At 41.7% G+C, this 13,483-nt stretch overlaps 1 protein-coding gene across 1 annotated transcript; it reads left to right on the forward strand.

The window, feature by feature from the left end:
* Nucleotides 1-228: 228 nt before the first annotated feature.
* gmps (guanine monophosphate synthase) lies at nt 229-13,230 on the forward strand. Its single transcript, XM_080052544.1, has 16 exons — nt 229-518; nt 1,975-2,147; nt 2,247-2,361; nt 2,726-2,823; nt 3,833-3,936; nt 4,192-4,385; nt 4,980-5,145; nt 5,375-5,526; nt 5,716-5,889; nt 6,223-6,328; nt 6,456-6,571; nt 8,872-8,997; nt 9,812-9,927; nt 10,068-10,198; nt 10,938-11,110; nt 11,260-13,230. Exons 1-16 carry the CDS (start codon nt 492-494, stop codon nt 11,359-11,361), a joined length of 2,073 nt encoding a protein of 690 aa, XP_079908670.1. The 5' UTR covers nt 229-491; the 3' UTR covers nt 11,362-13,230.
* Nucleotides 13,231-13,483: the final 253 nt, after the last annotated feature.

Raw genomic sequence — 13,483 nt, forward strand, 5'->3', positions numbered from 1 at the left:
GTTACTTGGGGGCCTCTGTCATAACAGATGGGAAACTGAGATCAGTGTGGTGAATACAATGGATCAGGGTAAATCACTATCATTCAAGCATTTAAAAATGCATACATCATATGTAAAATTAAGCACCCAGTAGCTCTAAATGTTTGACCATGTCCAGTGAAATTGTAGGCTACGCTGTCTACAGTAAGCCCATCCCTCGTGGGGCCACACTCATTTCTTAGATGTAACTTTGCGCTCCACCCATCAAATCACAGACACATTTATTTAGGCTTTCCCCTCGCTCTGTGAAAGTTATACCCCGGACGGAGGAGGAGAGACGACTGCCCATCTTCACATCAACAACAACAACAACCCCAATCTGCTTTCGAAACAGAAGTCGGCGTACTGAGCCAGGAGCTAACGAGTAGCTGCGTCTCTCTCTCTCTCTGTCTTTGGAGACCTGGGACACCGAGGCGAAGGGGAGAGCTCATTCCACAACACGGCAGTCCTCCATGGCTCTGTGCAACGGAGAGAGCAAGGTCAGTGGAGCCAGGGACTACCCGCTCCGCCGGTACCGGGTTGCCCGGTGAATTCGTGTTAAGACCCCGGTGTGCTGATCTAGTCAACCTCCCTCCCCGGTTAATTACGGCCTGGGGCGAAAGTTAGAGAGCATGTAACGTTTGTAGCTTTGAGTCCGCTGTTATGTTGTGTGCCTGTTGCAGTCTTGCATTAACATGTGGCGAACAAACCGGGAATGGTTTCTCCGGGATGTTCCGCATTATTAAAATCTGTCAAATATTGATATTTCGCCATTAAACGTTGCGTTTATATCAGTGTGGTTCCCTCCTCTCTCTCTTTCCCCGATACCGCTCGCCTCCAAGCACCGCGTGGGTTGTAGCATAGCCCCGCTAGCCAGCTAACAGGCTTGCTGGTTACTAGCCGCTGTTTATAGAATGCTACATAGGTGAGGTGTTAGCTAGCTTTAGCCGGACAGCCATGATTTCCCAGTAATAGTCCTACGAACAGAAAGTGTTGTCTTGTGGTTGCTCTGGCTTTAGTTTTGTTAAGTGTCACCGAGCTTTTGTCAAAGTAATATATTGAAGGCGGCTGCTGTCAGACAATTTGGGCCAACGTAACGTTAACTGACACATGGTTGCTAACGTCGTCACTTAGCTAGGATGAGCAAGCCCGCGGTTAATGGTCTGTCAACTGGAGACACTATAACAGCTGATTTGGTAAAGTTTGCTGCTAAACTGTATAGGAATGTTCACGGGTTGATAATGCGAAAGCTTCTGTTATGGTCCATGGTTTGTTTTAGCCATAATACCCAAGTGTAATTTATTGTTAACAGATCATAACAAAAGTTGTTTTTAGACACATCCACGGCGGAAGTGTTTCCACTAACCACGTGGGACCCTCTTACAATACGTCCATAGTGGGTTCACGTTTTTCTTCTCGCCGTCCTCCTTTCCCAAGTTTTGTTTAGCTGTCAGTGGTCTGACTTCTCTCTGCTTGTTCTTGCACTGTAATTTGTTACCCAAATATTGATGTTCACAATAACACCCAGTTAGAGTTGTGTCACTGTGCCAAAGAGAAACTACACCATGCTAAGAGTTTTGAACATCCTTGAAAAGTAGCTTATATCTGAGGCTCCTTACTAATGGTATCGTTTGACTAACTTGTGGCTTTCATGTGATTCTACTGATGGGCTGAATGGTTGCAGCACGTTTCACAAGAGCGACGTATGTCTGTCTCTATTGGAACTCACATGACCTAAATTGTGTTAGGCCTTATTGGGTCACATTTTAACTAGGGAGGTCAGAGATGGGCTACCTTTCTCCCCCCAACCACCAGTTAACTGCTGATATCTGGACATTGCATTAAGGCAACATTTGATGTGTGTGACACTAGTGTGCAAAAGCAAATGTGGGAGTTATTATTTTTTCTGTGCAAGCACTTTAGTGTTTCTTTCTGAATGTGTGTATGTGTCCACAGCTGGAGGTCAGCAGCCCAGAGCAGAATGGGCCATGTGAGGGAGCGGTGGCGATCCTGGACGCCGGGGCCCAGTATGGCAAGGTGATTGACAGACGGGTGCGAGAGCTGTGTGTACGCTCTGAGATCCTGCCTCTAGAGACCCCGGCCTTTGCTATCAGAGAACAGGGCTACAGGTGAGCACAAGAAGCATAAGCACCAGAAATTAAAATGTTTTGTTTATAGTGTATAATACATTCTGGCTCAACTCTACTTCTCTCTCTTCCCCTTCTTAGGGCAATCATCATTTCGGGAGGTCCAGCCTCTGTGTATGCAGAGGATGCCCCCTGGTTCGACCCTGCCATATTCACCATAGGAAAGCCTGTCCTTGGAATCTGCTATGGGATGCAGGTATGTATGCACATTAGCGTGCATGCACACACTTTTATAGTTATATTATTTGTCAAGGTCTTTGTGATAATACACATTCACTCCGAGTTGCTACACTTTCCAATCAGTGGAGTCCAGGCTACAGTTCAACTCTCATGGGCCAGCTGGGACTTCAGCACCTTCTTCAAGGGCACTTTGACACCAGCGGTGGGAGATGAGAGCATTACTTGCTCAATTTTCCCAGTTAGCCTAGAAATGAACACCATCAGCCTGCACTTCTCCAAACACTAGGCGGCCATAGTATTTTGGAAATAAAACTGAAATGTAATGTTTTTTTCCCCAAAGTTTTAACTCTGCTGTGTGTGTGTCTTTGCTTGTGTTGCAGATGATGAATAAAGTTTTTGGCGGCACAGTTCACAAAAAGAGTGTGAGGGAAGATGGAGTGTTCAGTATTGGACTCGACAACACCTGTTCTCTCTTCAGGTATTTTGGTTGCTCAAGTGCATCACAACAAAACAAGTCCTCTTTTATGTTTTATATCATAAATGGAGATATGCATCAAAATAAACAGGATTGTAAAGTGGTTTACTGTTGCTGCAGGTCCTTACAGGTCCTTACATTTTTAACATAACAATCACAAAATATTTGGCGAGAGAATGTGAACGGCTGACGAGAAACACACTGAAAGTTTATGGTAGAAGACATGTTAAAGCATAGTAGGTGCAAAAAAGAATAGGCCAGACGCATTGTAAGGAGACATAGCAGACAATATAGCTTGACAGATGAACTACGGTTGGGCTGGCAATAGAGCAGATATGTTCAGTGCCCTATTTTTAAAGCTAATGATGATGCAAATAGAGATTATTCTTTTCAGAGGTTAGTTACATCATACAAGCAGCAAACAGTCATCTGAGTTATATGAATCAGCAAAGACGGTTCATCCAAAATCGAGTTCACCTTTGGAACATAGCCAACATTCAAGAAAAACACTTCTGTATAGGTCTGTACTATTAGGACCATCTCATCTTTCAAGTAGCTGGGGACAAAGTGTTTTGTACTGTGTATGTGAAACACAACTGCTGCTCAGAGGGTTTTTCCCATATTTACTACATAAACTACAGGAGCATTCCAGCTGTCATATATCGCCCCTTGTTGTTACAACAACACTGTAAAGTCTAAAATAGACGGCTGCAAAATTTTTATTACTGTCTGCCTCTCACACTTCACCTGAATGCAGACAGTGAGGGCAGAGCTTGTACACATAACCCTTCCGTGTGATGTTGTTGAATAATAACACCTTCCTCTGACGTGTGTGTGTGTGTGTGTGTGTGTGTGTGTGTGTGTGTGTGTGTGTGTGTGTGTGTGTGTGTGTGTGTGTGTGTGTGTGTGTGTGTGTGTGTGTGTGTGTGTGTGTGTGTGTGTGTGTGTGTGTGTGTGTGTGTGTGTGTGTGTGTGTGTGTGTGTGTGTGTGTGTGTGTGTTTTTTTTATCAGAGGCCTTCAGAAGGAAGAACTGGTCCTGCTGACCCACGGTGACAGCGTGGATAAAGTGGCTGATGGCTTTAAAGTGGTGGCCCAATCAGGGAACATCATTGCCGGTGAGCAGCATGCAGGCTAAACTGTGACCCCGATTGTCTTAATCTAAAATAAGATTGTGGTCACATGCCATTTTTTGTTTTCCTTTTTTATGTCAGATGGTATGTACATTTGACACAGCTTCTAAGAATAACGTGTTCATCTGTATTGAATACTATTTTTGCTCTAATCTGGCTTGTGTTCTACTAGTTTTGCACTCCCAGAAGATGAATGACAATGTTAACAGCCATTGGCTCTCATCTGTTTTCCCACACTAGGCATTGCTAACGAACAGAAGAAGCTCTACGGGACACAGTTCCACCCTGAAGTGGACCTGACGGAGAGAGGCATAGAGATGCTGCGTACCTTCCTGTTTGAGATCGCAGAATGCACAAGTAACTTTACCGTAGAGAACCGCCAGCAGGACTGCATCGCCGAGATCAAAGAGAAAGTGAACAAGAATAAAGTGCTGGTGAGTGAAACTGGACAATGTTTCTGATTGTGCCTGTGAGAGAGTGTGCGTGAATCCAAACCAGTTTCAGTGCATTTGACCTTACGTCTAAAGCTTTGGTGTTGAGTGTTAGGCGTGGTGTCAGCTCAGGAAGCGGTGACAGCAGCAGCAGCAGCAGTTGTGGGAAGTTAAGTAGAACCAATTAAACTCCCAAATTAAACCCTGTTTTATCTGAAAAGAGGAAGGCGGCTCCCCGAGTGGCTTCAAACTGGGCTTCATCTCAGGGGAGTGTGAAGGCGATAAATGAGGCTCAAAGCACAGGAATTATATTCAAAGAAAATCCTCTGTTTCTTGTCGCATATTTCACTGTTTTTTACTGTACTGTGTCGCAGCTTGTTCCCTGTGTAGCGTTTGTGTGTGTCTCTGTTTGGATGTGTCACGGCTGCAGTCATGTCTTCCATTTTAATTGAGCTTCATTTTTAATATTTTACAAGCCTGCCACCAGCCAAAATCCCCAGATATGTCAAATACAACATAAATAAAATAACGAGTGGCTAACGTTGTTGTGAAAATTTCTACCGTTTTTATTTATTTATTTCTCTATTTGTTGGTCAGGTGCTGCTGAGTGGCGGGGTAGACTCAACCGTTTGCACAGCTCTCCTCAACAAAGCTCTTAACCCAGACCAGGTGATAGCAGTTCACATCGACAACGGCTTCATGAGGAAGAGAGAGAGTCAGAGTGTGGAGGAGGCCCTCACAAAGCTGGGCATCAAAGTCAAAGGTAGGGATATTAAACCAAGTGTATACAAAAAAAGACCTTAGAGCTCAAAAAAACACATTTGCTGTAATCAATCAATTTAAATCAGAGTCATATCAAGATGCCAATGTAATAAATAATTTATTGTGACACAATTGTTGCAGAATTTTTTAGTTTAAAGATTAGTGTTGCTTATAACCCAATTGTTTCATCCCCCCTTTCTCCTTCTCTTCTCTGAAATCTCTGTTTTTAGTGGTGAATGCAGCTCACACCTTCTACAACGGAACAACGACCCTTCCCATCTCCGAGGAGGACAGGACGCCACGAAAACGCATTAGCAAGACCTTGAATATGACTACCAACCCAGAAGAGAAAAGGAAAATCATTGGAGATACATTTGTCAAAGTGAGTACTAAGCTTTTATTGATTCTTAATGTGGTAGATTTGATATTATCAGCATCTTGTGTTATTGATGACGTTGTCAGTTTAACCCACATCTTTACTACACATTTATACGTATTATTCTGCCAATATGGCTGCTTTAATGATCGCTTTTGTGTCTGACTTTGTCAATTGAATTGTGTTGTTTCATAGGTTGCGAATGAAGTGATTGGGGAACTGAATCTGAAGCCAGAAGAGGTTTTCCTGGCCCAGGGTACCCTGCGGCCCGATCTCATTGAGAGTGCCTCTCATCTAGCTAGCGGCAAGGCAGAGGTCATCAAAACGCATCACAACGACACAGAGCTCATCCGCAAACTCAGAGATGAGGTACCACTCACTCACTCACTCACTCACTCACTCACTCACTCACTCACTCACTCACTCACTCACTCACTCACTCACTCACTCACTCACTCACTCACTCACTCACTCACTCACTCACTCACTCTTATGTTTCGACACATTCAAGCAAGATTTTCTTTTGGGAAAGAACATAACCTCTTCTATTACAAATGTATTTCTATATCATCCCTCACTCCCTCCAGTGGCTCTCCTTCAACAGTGGTGCTCAGCCCTTTTTCTCTAAAAGCACAACCATGTTTTAGACATAGCCCTCACTGTTGTGCTAATGCTAGTGTCACTCCTTTTGTGATCTTCCAGGGCAAAGTGATCGAACCTCTGAAAGACTTCCATAAAGACGAGGTCAGAGCGCTGGGGAGAGAGCTGGGCCTGCCAGAGGAGATCGTCTGCCGACACCCATTCCCTGGCAAGTACATAAACGCAAGTGACTTGCATCAACCCATTTACTTGTTCATTAAGACTGACTCAAAACTCCTCACATCACCCCAATATTCGCTAAAAAAGGTGAACTTTTCTCTCCTTTGCCTTTTTAGGTCCCGGTTTGTCCATCAGAGTGATTTGTGCAGAGGAGCCGTTCATCTGTAAGGACTTTGCTGAAACAAACAACATGCTCAAAATCATCACAGACTTCTCTGCAAGTATCAAAAAGGTCAGAACATGTAGGGATATAACATACAACAATGTGTCACTCTTAACTGGATCTGCATTCATGTAATTGCAACTACCGTAATTTTTCGACCCTGTTATTACACAGCACAGTATATGTTCTGTAGCTACTAGGGATGGGCATTAGTAATCGAGTACTCGAGTACTCCTAGTTTCAAATGAACTCGATTGGTGGATGAAGAAAATCGTTTTTTGTTTTTTTTAGTGTCTGTAGCCTTTAGGCCGGCCGGCGGGCCGCCCCTATTTTAAAATGTTATATACGTGTACAAAACGGCACAAAACGGATAAAATAAAGTTTAACAAAATTAAATATTTTGATGCAAGTGCAATAAACTGAGCGTTGTGTCAAACAGCAACTGCAAATCACTGCCACCTCCGTGCCACCACAGCGCAGCCTGTGTTCTCCACAGCACCGCGGAGCTGAACACGGTCTCTCCTTTCTCCAGAAGATTTTCAGGAATATAACTGTCCAATTATTTCAAAGCAGATGTTAAAATTAAGTTTATAAAAAGGGGAGATGACACCTGTTACTCTCAGTTAGTAATGAGTAGACTCCAGGTGAGCATGCAAGGTGCTCTCCGCTTAGAAAGAAAAGTAAAGAAGAAGCAAGGCTTACTTCAGGCACATTCGCTCCGAGCCAACAACAGTTAAGAAGCCTTCAATAGGGAATATGGGGATAAGATTCAAAAACCGACCGGTGTAACGTTCCGTTAATGAGGAATTAGTCGCGATAATTATTCACGGACATGGAGTGAGCATTACGCGGTTGGATATACAACTATCTGCTTTGGTGAGTTATTTATGTGTATTTTAATTTTAGGACAATCATTTTATATTATTTGCTGCCCTTCTTATTTTAAATGGTGACTTAGGCTATTTTTTTTTGTTACAACTGCAGCCCATGCTTTTTTTCTCTTTTTTTCTCCCCACAGCAGACCTACTCGATCAGTTTAAATTGTGGCCCGTCTATTTAATTACTTTCAGTGAGGAAAATGTGTTTTAAACTTGTGGAAAAAAATCATGTGACTGTTTGACAATAAGCATTGAGCGCTTTATTGCGGTGAACCGTTGTTCTGCAGACAGATGTGTTGCGTTCTAAAAATAGAAAAAAGTTTAACGAGGAATCGATTGATCCTCGAGGAATGCAATCGATCACTCGAGTAGTGAAAACACTCGTGCCCATCCCTAGTAGCTACTATTGCACTAAATGGTAACACTTGAATACGTTATGCAACTTGTTTGTTGAAATGTTAATAATTGGGAGCTTCCTCAAGCAGCCATCTCTTTCCCGACAATCCCCTCTGTGCACGAACTCTTACATATGGTAATTAAACATTATAACACCTGCGGCTTATAGTCCAGTGCGCCTTATAGTGCGGAAAATACGGTAATGGCAGGATATTCATTGCTGTGAATAAGCCTCTTACCTTTTTCTCTCTGCAAAGTGAGGCATGCACATTTTTGTGTTCCCCCTGATATGGTGCTGTTTTTTTGTTTTTTTTATATTCTGATGACAAATGAAGTATTTAAATCAAGGACTGATGGAATTATCACTTCCATTATTTTCAGTGAAACAAGATCTTACCATTAGTGTGTAACATGGATCTTCTGTATCCCTCAGAAACCTAATGTAAACAAGTTCAAAGTTTCACAACCTACTGTGAAATATATGGTCATTTAAATGCCGTAGGATCATAAACGGTGAGAAGAGTGGTCTCGTTTATTTCGAATCATCAAACAATGTCATTGTCAGACACCGTTTCATCTTAGAAAAGTCACACCAGCCAGCAATAAACATGCCAAGTTATCAGCAGTGGCTATTTGTAGCCTGGCCATGCAGCGGAAGCTCTGCCCTGGTTAATTATGGAGTTGATAATGTGCAGCCTCTGTACATTGCAACAAAACTGCCAAATAATTTGCTGATATGAAGTTTCATCATCATCAGGGTGGACTGCTAGTTGCTTGACAGTGGAACTGGGTACTCAAAATCACGTGCAGAAAAGCTCACACTTGACCTACATGATTTCTATTTTGTGAATCAGTGTTTTTGTGGCTCTATTGTCAAATTTGATGGGCACATTTGGGCATTTTGTCATACTTTTTAATTATTATTATTATTATTATTATTATTATTATTATTATTATTATTATTATTATTATTATTATTATTCATCCTTGGCAGTGTAGTGAAACAGCTGGTTAATGTGAAGTGTTGTTCCAATGAGTCACAACAATAGACAGAGCTATGTTTGTGAAACTCCCCATGTCTTTCTCCCTCTCCAGCCCCATACCTTGCTGCAAAGAGTCAAGTCGTGCATATCGGACGAGGAGGAAGAGAAGCTCATGCAGATCACCAGCCTTCATTCACTCAATGCCTTCCTGCTGCCCATCAAAACTGTCGGCGTCCAGGTAATCCACTTTTTCAATGTATCTATCAAACCCCAATCTGTCCCTCTGTATTTTAGCTCAATCATTGAACCAACCATGTCACATAAAACTGTAGACGCTGTGTAAAACTGCACAGGACTTATTTATTCCTAGATAGAATTTCTCTGTTCAAGTCTTGTAAGGTGGACTTCTAGAAGCGGGGGAAGCTTGAAACAGGGCGTCTTAATTTTTTTTTTTGATTTTTGTGTTTCTAACTATAATTTAGTGGTTAACCACGAGAGCACCCACCCACACAAAGCCCTCTCAGTTCTTTCAGATTCTATCTCTGTCTAGTCAGGGAGGGTTCTCTCTTTCTCAACTCATCCGATGTTGACTCTGACACATACAAAGGGTGTGTTCTTTAGAAATGGTCAAACGGGTAGAAAAAAACTACACATCATTTCCCAGTAGTTTACCGTATACTGCCCTTCAGATTTGCCTGGAGAGAAGAGTGTTCATGACGGCTTTCCTCACCCAAGTATTGCAGTCAGCCAGTGACTGTGTGTGTGTTTGTGTAAAGGGTGGGTCCTATTACTTCCTGTTCAAAGCCAGAGTTTTAAATTTACCCTCAACCTCAAATTGTGGGGCAGACAGAAGACAAACACTGCTTTTATTTCCAGGGGAATGTGTTGGAAGTGAAAACAGGCTGGCTCTTTTTATAGAAGTGTCACTCTTCATTTTACTCCTCATGATTTTTGTTCTTTCTTTCTCTGTAGCTATCTAAACGAGTTCATAAAAAGCCTCATTTGTTAATAGCTTTAAAAGAACATGATACATGTGTCTGTCTGTGTCTCAGGGTGATTGCCGGTCCTACAGTTACGTGTGCGGTGTCACAAGTAAAGAATCTCCACACTGGGAATCTCTCATGTTCCTGGCCAGACTCATCCCTCGCATGTGCCATAGCATCAACAGGTAACACACACATCTTTTCTTACAGCTTTAGCTTTCTAGTCTAACTGTTCGACACTGCTGTCAATGATCACACTTAGACACTGCTGTCAATGATCACACTAACTCCCACACTCACTCATTGGTTCCTATTCTTTTTCCAGGGTGGTGTATGTGTTTGGGTCCCACGTAAAAGAGCCGCCGACAGACATTACCCCGACCTTCCTGACCACAGGCGTTCTGAGCACACTCAGACAGGCTGACTTTGTAGCTCACGCTATCCTTAGGGAGTCTGGTAAGTGTGTGTCCATGTGATTTTTAGATGATTTAATGTAGTTTTTCTTTTTGTTTTAGAAGGATTCATATTTGGTTGGTTTAGCCACTTGAAGAGCCATTTGCGTCTTCACAAAGCCTGGCATTAATATGCCCTCATATGTAACCAGAAGAGTGAACTCCTGCATATTTTCAGCCACATGGGGAATTTAACATTTCCCTGGAGACGAACCAAATATTTGTTTTCAAGAAATGTTCAAGTGGGAGTGGCTACGATTTTTTTTAGTATTTTATTATTTAGGATGTCAATAAGGGTGTATTTTGAACATAATTTTGTCCGTATAATTTGAGAATTTTTGCTTCATTAAGAAATTTTGAAGTCTTTACAAATCGATTAATCCAGGCATCATTAGTTGGGCAGAAAGTATCAAATTTGAAGCACAGAACATAACTTTTTGTATTTTCGAACAACAATGAATTGATGGCGAATCTAGTTGGTTGTTGATAAACAGTGAAGGTGATAATTGATAGACCAGGTAATTATGAATGATTGATAAATGAATGAGTATTGGCATTGTCAAATGTGGACAGGTGCCATCCCAATAAAAAATCCCAATTTATCAGAATATCTCAAATTATCAAGGAAACTTTTCCAGCTTTTTTTGGTGATCAGCACAGTTTCCACAATGGTTAATCATTTTTGCTGTAGTAGCACTCTATAAGAACTCTTCTGTCTCCTTTTGCCTTGCGTCTCTTTTTAGGCTTCTCCGGTAAGATCAGCCAGATGCCGGTCATTCTGACCCCCCTGCACTTTGACCGTGACCCACAGCAGAAGCAGCCCTCCTGCCGGCGCTCTGTGGTGGTCCGCACCTTCATCACCAGCGACTTCATGACCGGCATCCCAGCCACGCCCGGCAACCATATCCCAGAGGAGGTACAGTTTACCATCATGGATACTGATCTAGGATCAGGGATTGAACATCATCAACCTTGAGAATGATTTCAATAAGGAGCGTCTCAGTTTCTCTCTCCAGCTGTTCAGTATTTCAATAGTTGATTGTCTTTGTATCTGTTCTCCTCCAGGTGGTGCTGAAGATGGTGAATGAGATCAAGAAGATCCCAGGCATCTCCAGAGTCATGTATGATCTGACCTCCAAACCACCTGGCACCACAGAGTGGGAATAGAACGTCACACACACACATAATGCACAAACACACTCAATGGATATCCGAGAGGGCTGGTGAACTCCTTCTTTTCTGTCCCCCTCCCCTCACCTCTCCCATCCCTCGCTCCTGTACCTCCACCTTTCTCTTCTACATTCCCACGGAAGTGCAGACCGTACTGTGACGGGCACACATGCAAAGGCGCTACTACTCTGCTCTCCCTCACCACTCCTCCCTGGTCTTAATATTTTGGGCGATTATAGGGGTTGATTAATGTCGGTTATTGATATTATATTGTCCTTTTTTTGATCCATGTTCAACGGTGTATTTCCTCTCTTATGATGAAAAGGTAAATTGCTGCTTCCTTTTTTTTGTGAGGTCATCTATGAAAGGCAAGTGGCGAGAAGCTGTGAAAGTTCCCAAAGTGGACTTTGATGTCGTGCCTCAGGTCGGATGAGCTAAACATGAAAACAAACAAACGATAGTGTTGTGAAAAAGAAAGAACAGTAGAAGGGGAATTTTGAAAAAGAAATCTTCAATTGTTTTCTGCCTTTATTTTTTTTGTCAGATTTTGTCTTACTGTTGTAGGTCAGAATGTTCTCAACCTAAGACTATCCTCCTCTATTTTCACTTTCTGCCTGTAAACTGTGCTATAAAAAAAGGTTGTTTTGTTTAAAGTAAAACTTGGACAGACTGTGACCAATCAATTATTTTTAAGCTTTTTTTTTTGTTGCCAAAAGTAGAATATGCTGTGGTGAATGGTGATGTATAACAATGTGGGCTCCTCCAAGCTACATTCATTGATGAGCTCTTGACTTGTTGCTGAACCCATCATGGAACAGCAATCAATCCGAGATTGGCTTCAGTGCGGTGACTAGAGGCCAATATGTTGGGTAACTTTGTATGTGCCTGTTTTATTGTTTTTGTTTATTTCTTTGGTGTGAACCGACCTCTAGACTCTTGATGTTTCCAGAAAGGAGGACGTAACACTGTTTTCTCCTCATGCTGCAATAGGTATTGCTTTTTAGGAAGAATAATTATGGAAAGAGGACTAAATAATAACAAAATTATAAGTACAGTAGAGTTTATAACCACATTGTGTAAATTGCTGTTGTAATTTCCTCATTATTTGGCTGCTCTTTTGTTGTGCAGGGGCACTTTTTTGTTTGTTGTTGCACATTCTGTCTTTCACCCATAAAGCCTTGGTGCTTCATCATAACAGAACCATGCATCCAATGGGGATTTCACCATTATAGAGTGTGTCGCTCTGTTGTGTCAAAGGTCAAGTTAAGAGCACTGTCTGTTACAAGTTCACCTTGAAATGCATAATGTAAACAATCTTTCACATCTGTACCATCAAAAATTCAACACGTTTATAAATTCTAGTTTCCAGTCTCTTTCATTTAGACCTCAGTATATACATTGCTCAGGTTTAACTGAGTTTAAAAAAAAATTATTGTCCCCCACGATAGAGACTTTTCACCCAGACGTCTTGCCTCATATTCCTCCAGGATTCTTTCTTTGTGCCTCTCGTCATCTGTTAAATCCTTTTAACCTTTAAGTGGTAAAATGCTCCTAATGCAAAATGAATGGTTTTTTCCTACCTTGTCCTAACTGCTCTTAGTGTTTCTCCCCCTTTTCAACAGCTTGATAGTAATGAACATATACTTTTGTAGTTAGATTTAATTGCAATATCGATAAGATTAAGTTATGCAATTTAATGTCTGTTTTTTTGTTTGTATTTGTGTTTTATTTTTTAAGTTTTGTTCAACAACGCTCATTCTCCTTAGTAACGTGCCTCGAACCAAGCCACTGCATGCAGTTTCAACTATGATGACGTTTGTACAATGGGAAACTGAGCTTTAATAAAGATCTCCATGTTGAAACCTCTCTTCTGTAATGAGCAACTTACTGTATCTCTGTTAGACATTTGGATACATTCATTTGTTATTTTTTATGGAGCAGATTTTGGCTTAAAATTAACACGAAATCCCACAAAATGACATTAGTGAAAAGCTGGTGCGATATCTTGCTAGGGAACACATCAAAACAAATATTAAACCCAAGAAATTGGCAGCAAAATACAGTAGAAAATAAAGAAATTGAAACAAACTTTTTTTAATAACTTAAAATAAATCAAAGC

Source organism: Ammodytes marinus (genome assembly GCF_949987685.1).
Source record: "Ammodytes marinus genome assembly, chromosome: 3".
In the NCBI taxonomy this organism is placed as follows: domain Eukaryota; kingdom Metazoa; phylum Chordata; class Actinopteri; order Uranoscopiformes; family Ammodytidae; genus Ammodytes; species Ammodytes marinus.

Excerpts from the sequence above, each read along its gene's own strand:
- gmps (XM_080052544.1), top strand. The coding sequence starts at position 492 with ATGGCTCTGTGCAACGGAGAGAGCAAG. Across the intron at positions 3,937-4,191 it reads ATCAGGGAACATCATTGCCG|GCATTGCTAACGAACAGAAG; the intron begins GTGAGCAGCATG and ends TTCCCACACTAG. Across the intron at positions 9,928-10,067 it reads ATGTGCCATAGCATCAACAG|GGTGGTGTATGTGTTTGGGT; the intron begins GTAACACACACA and ends TTCTTTTTCCAG.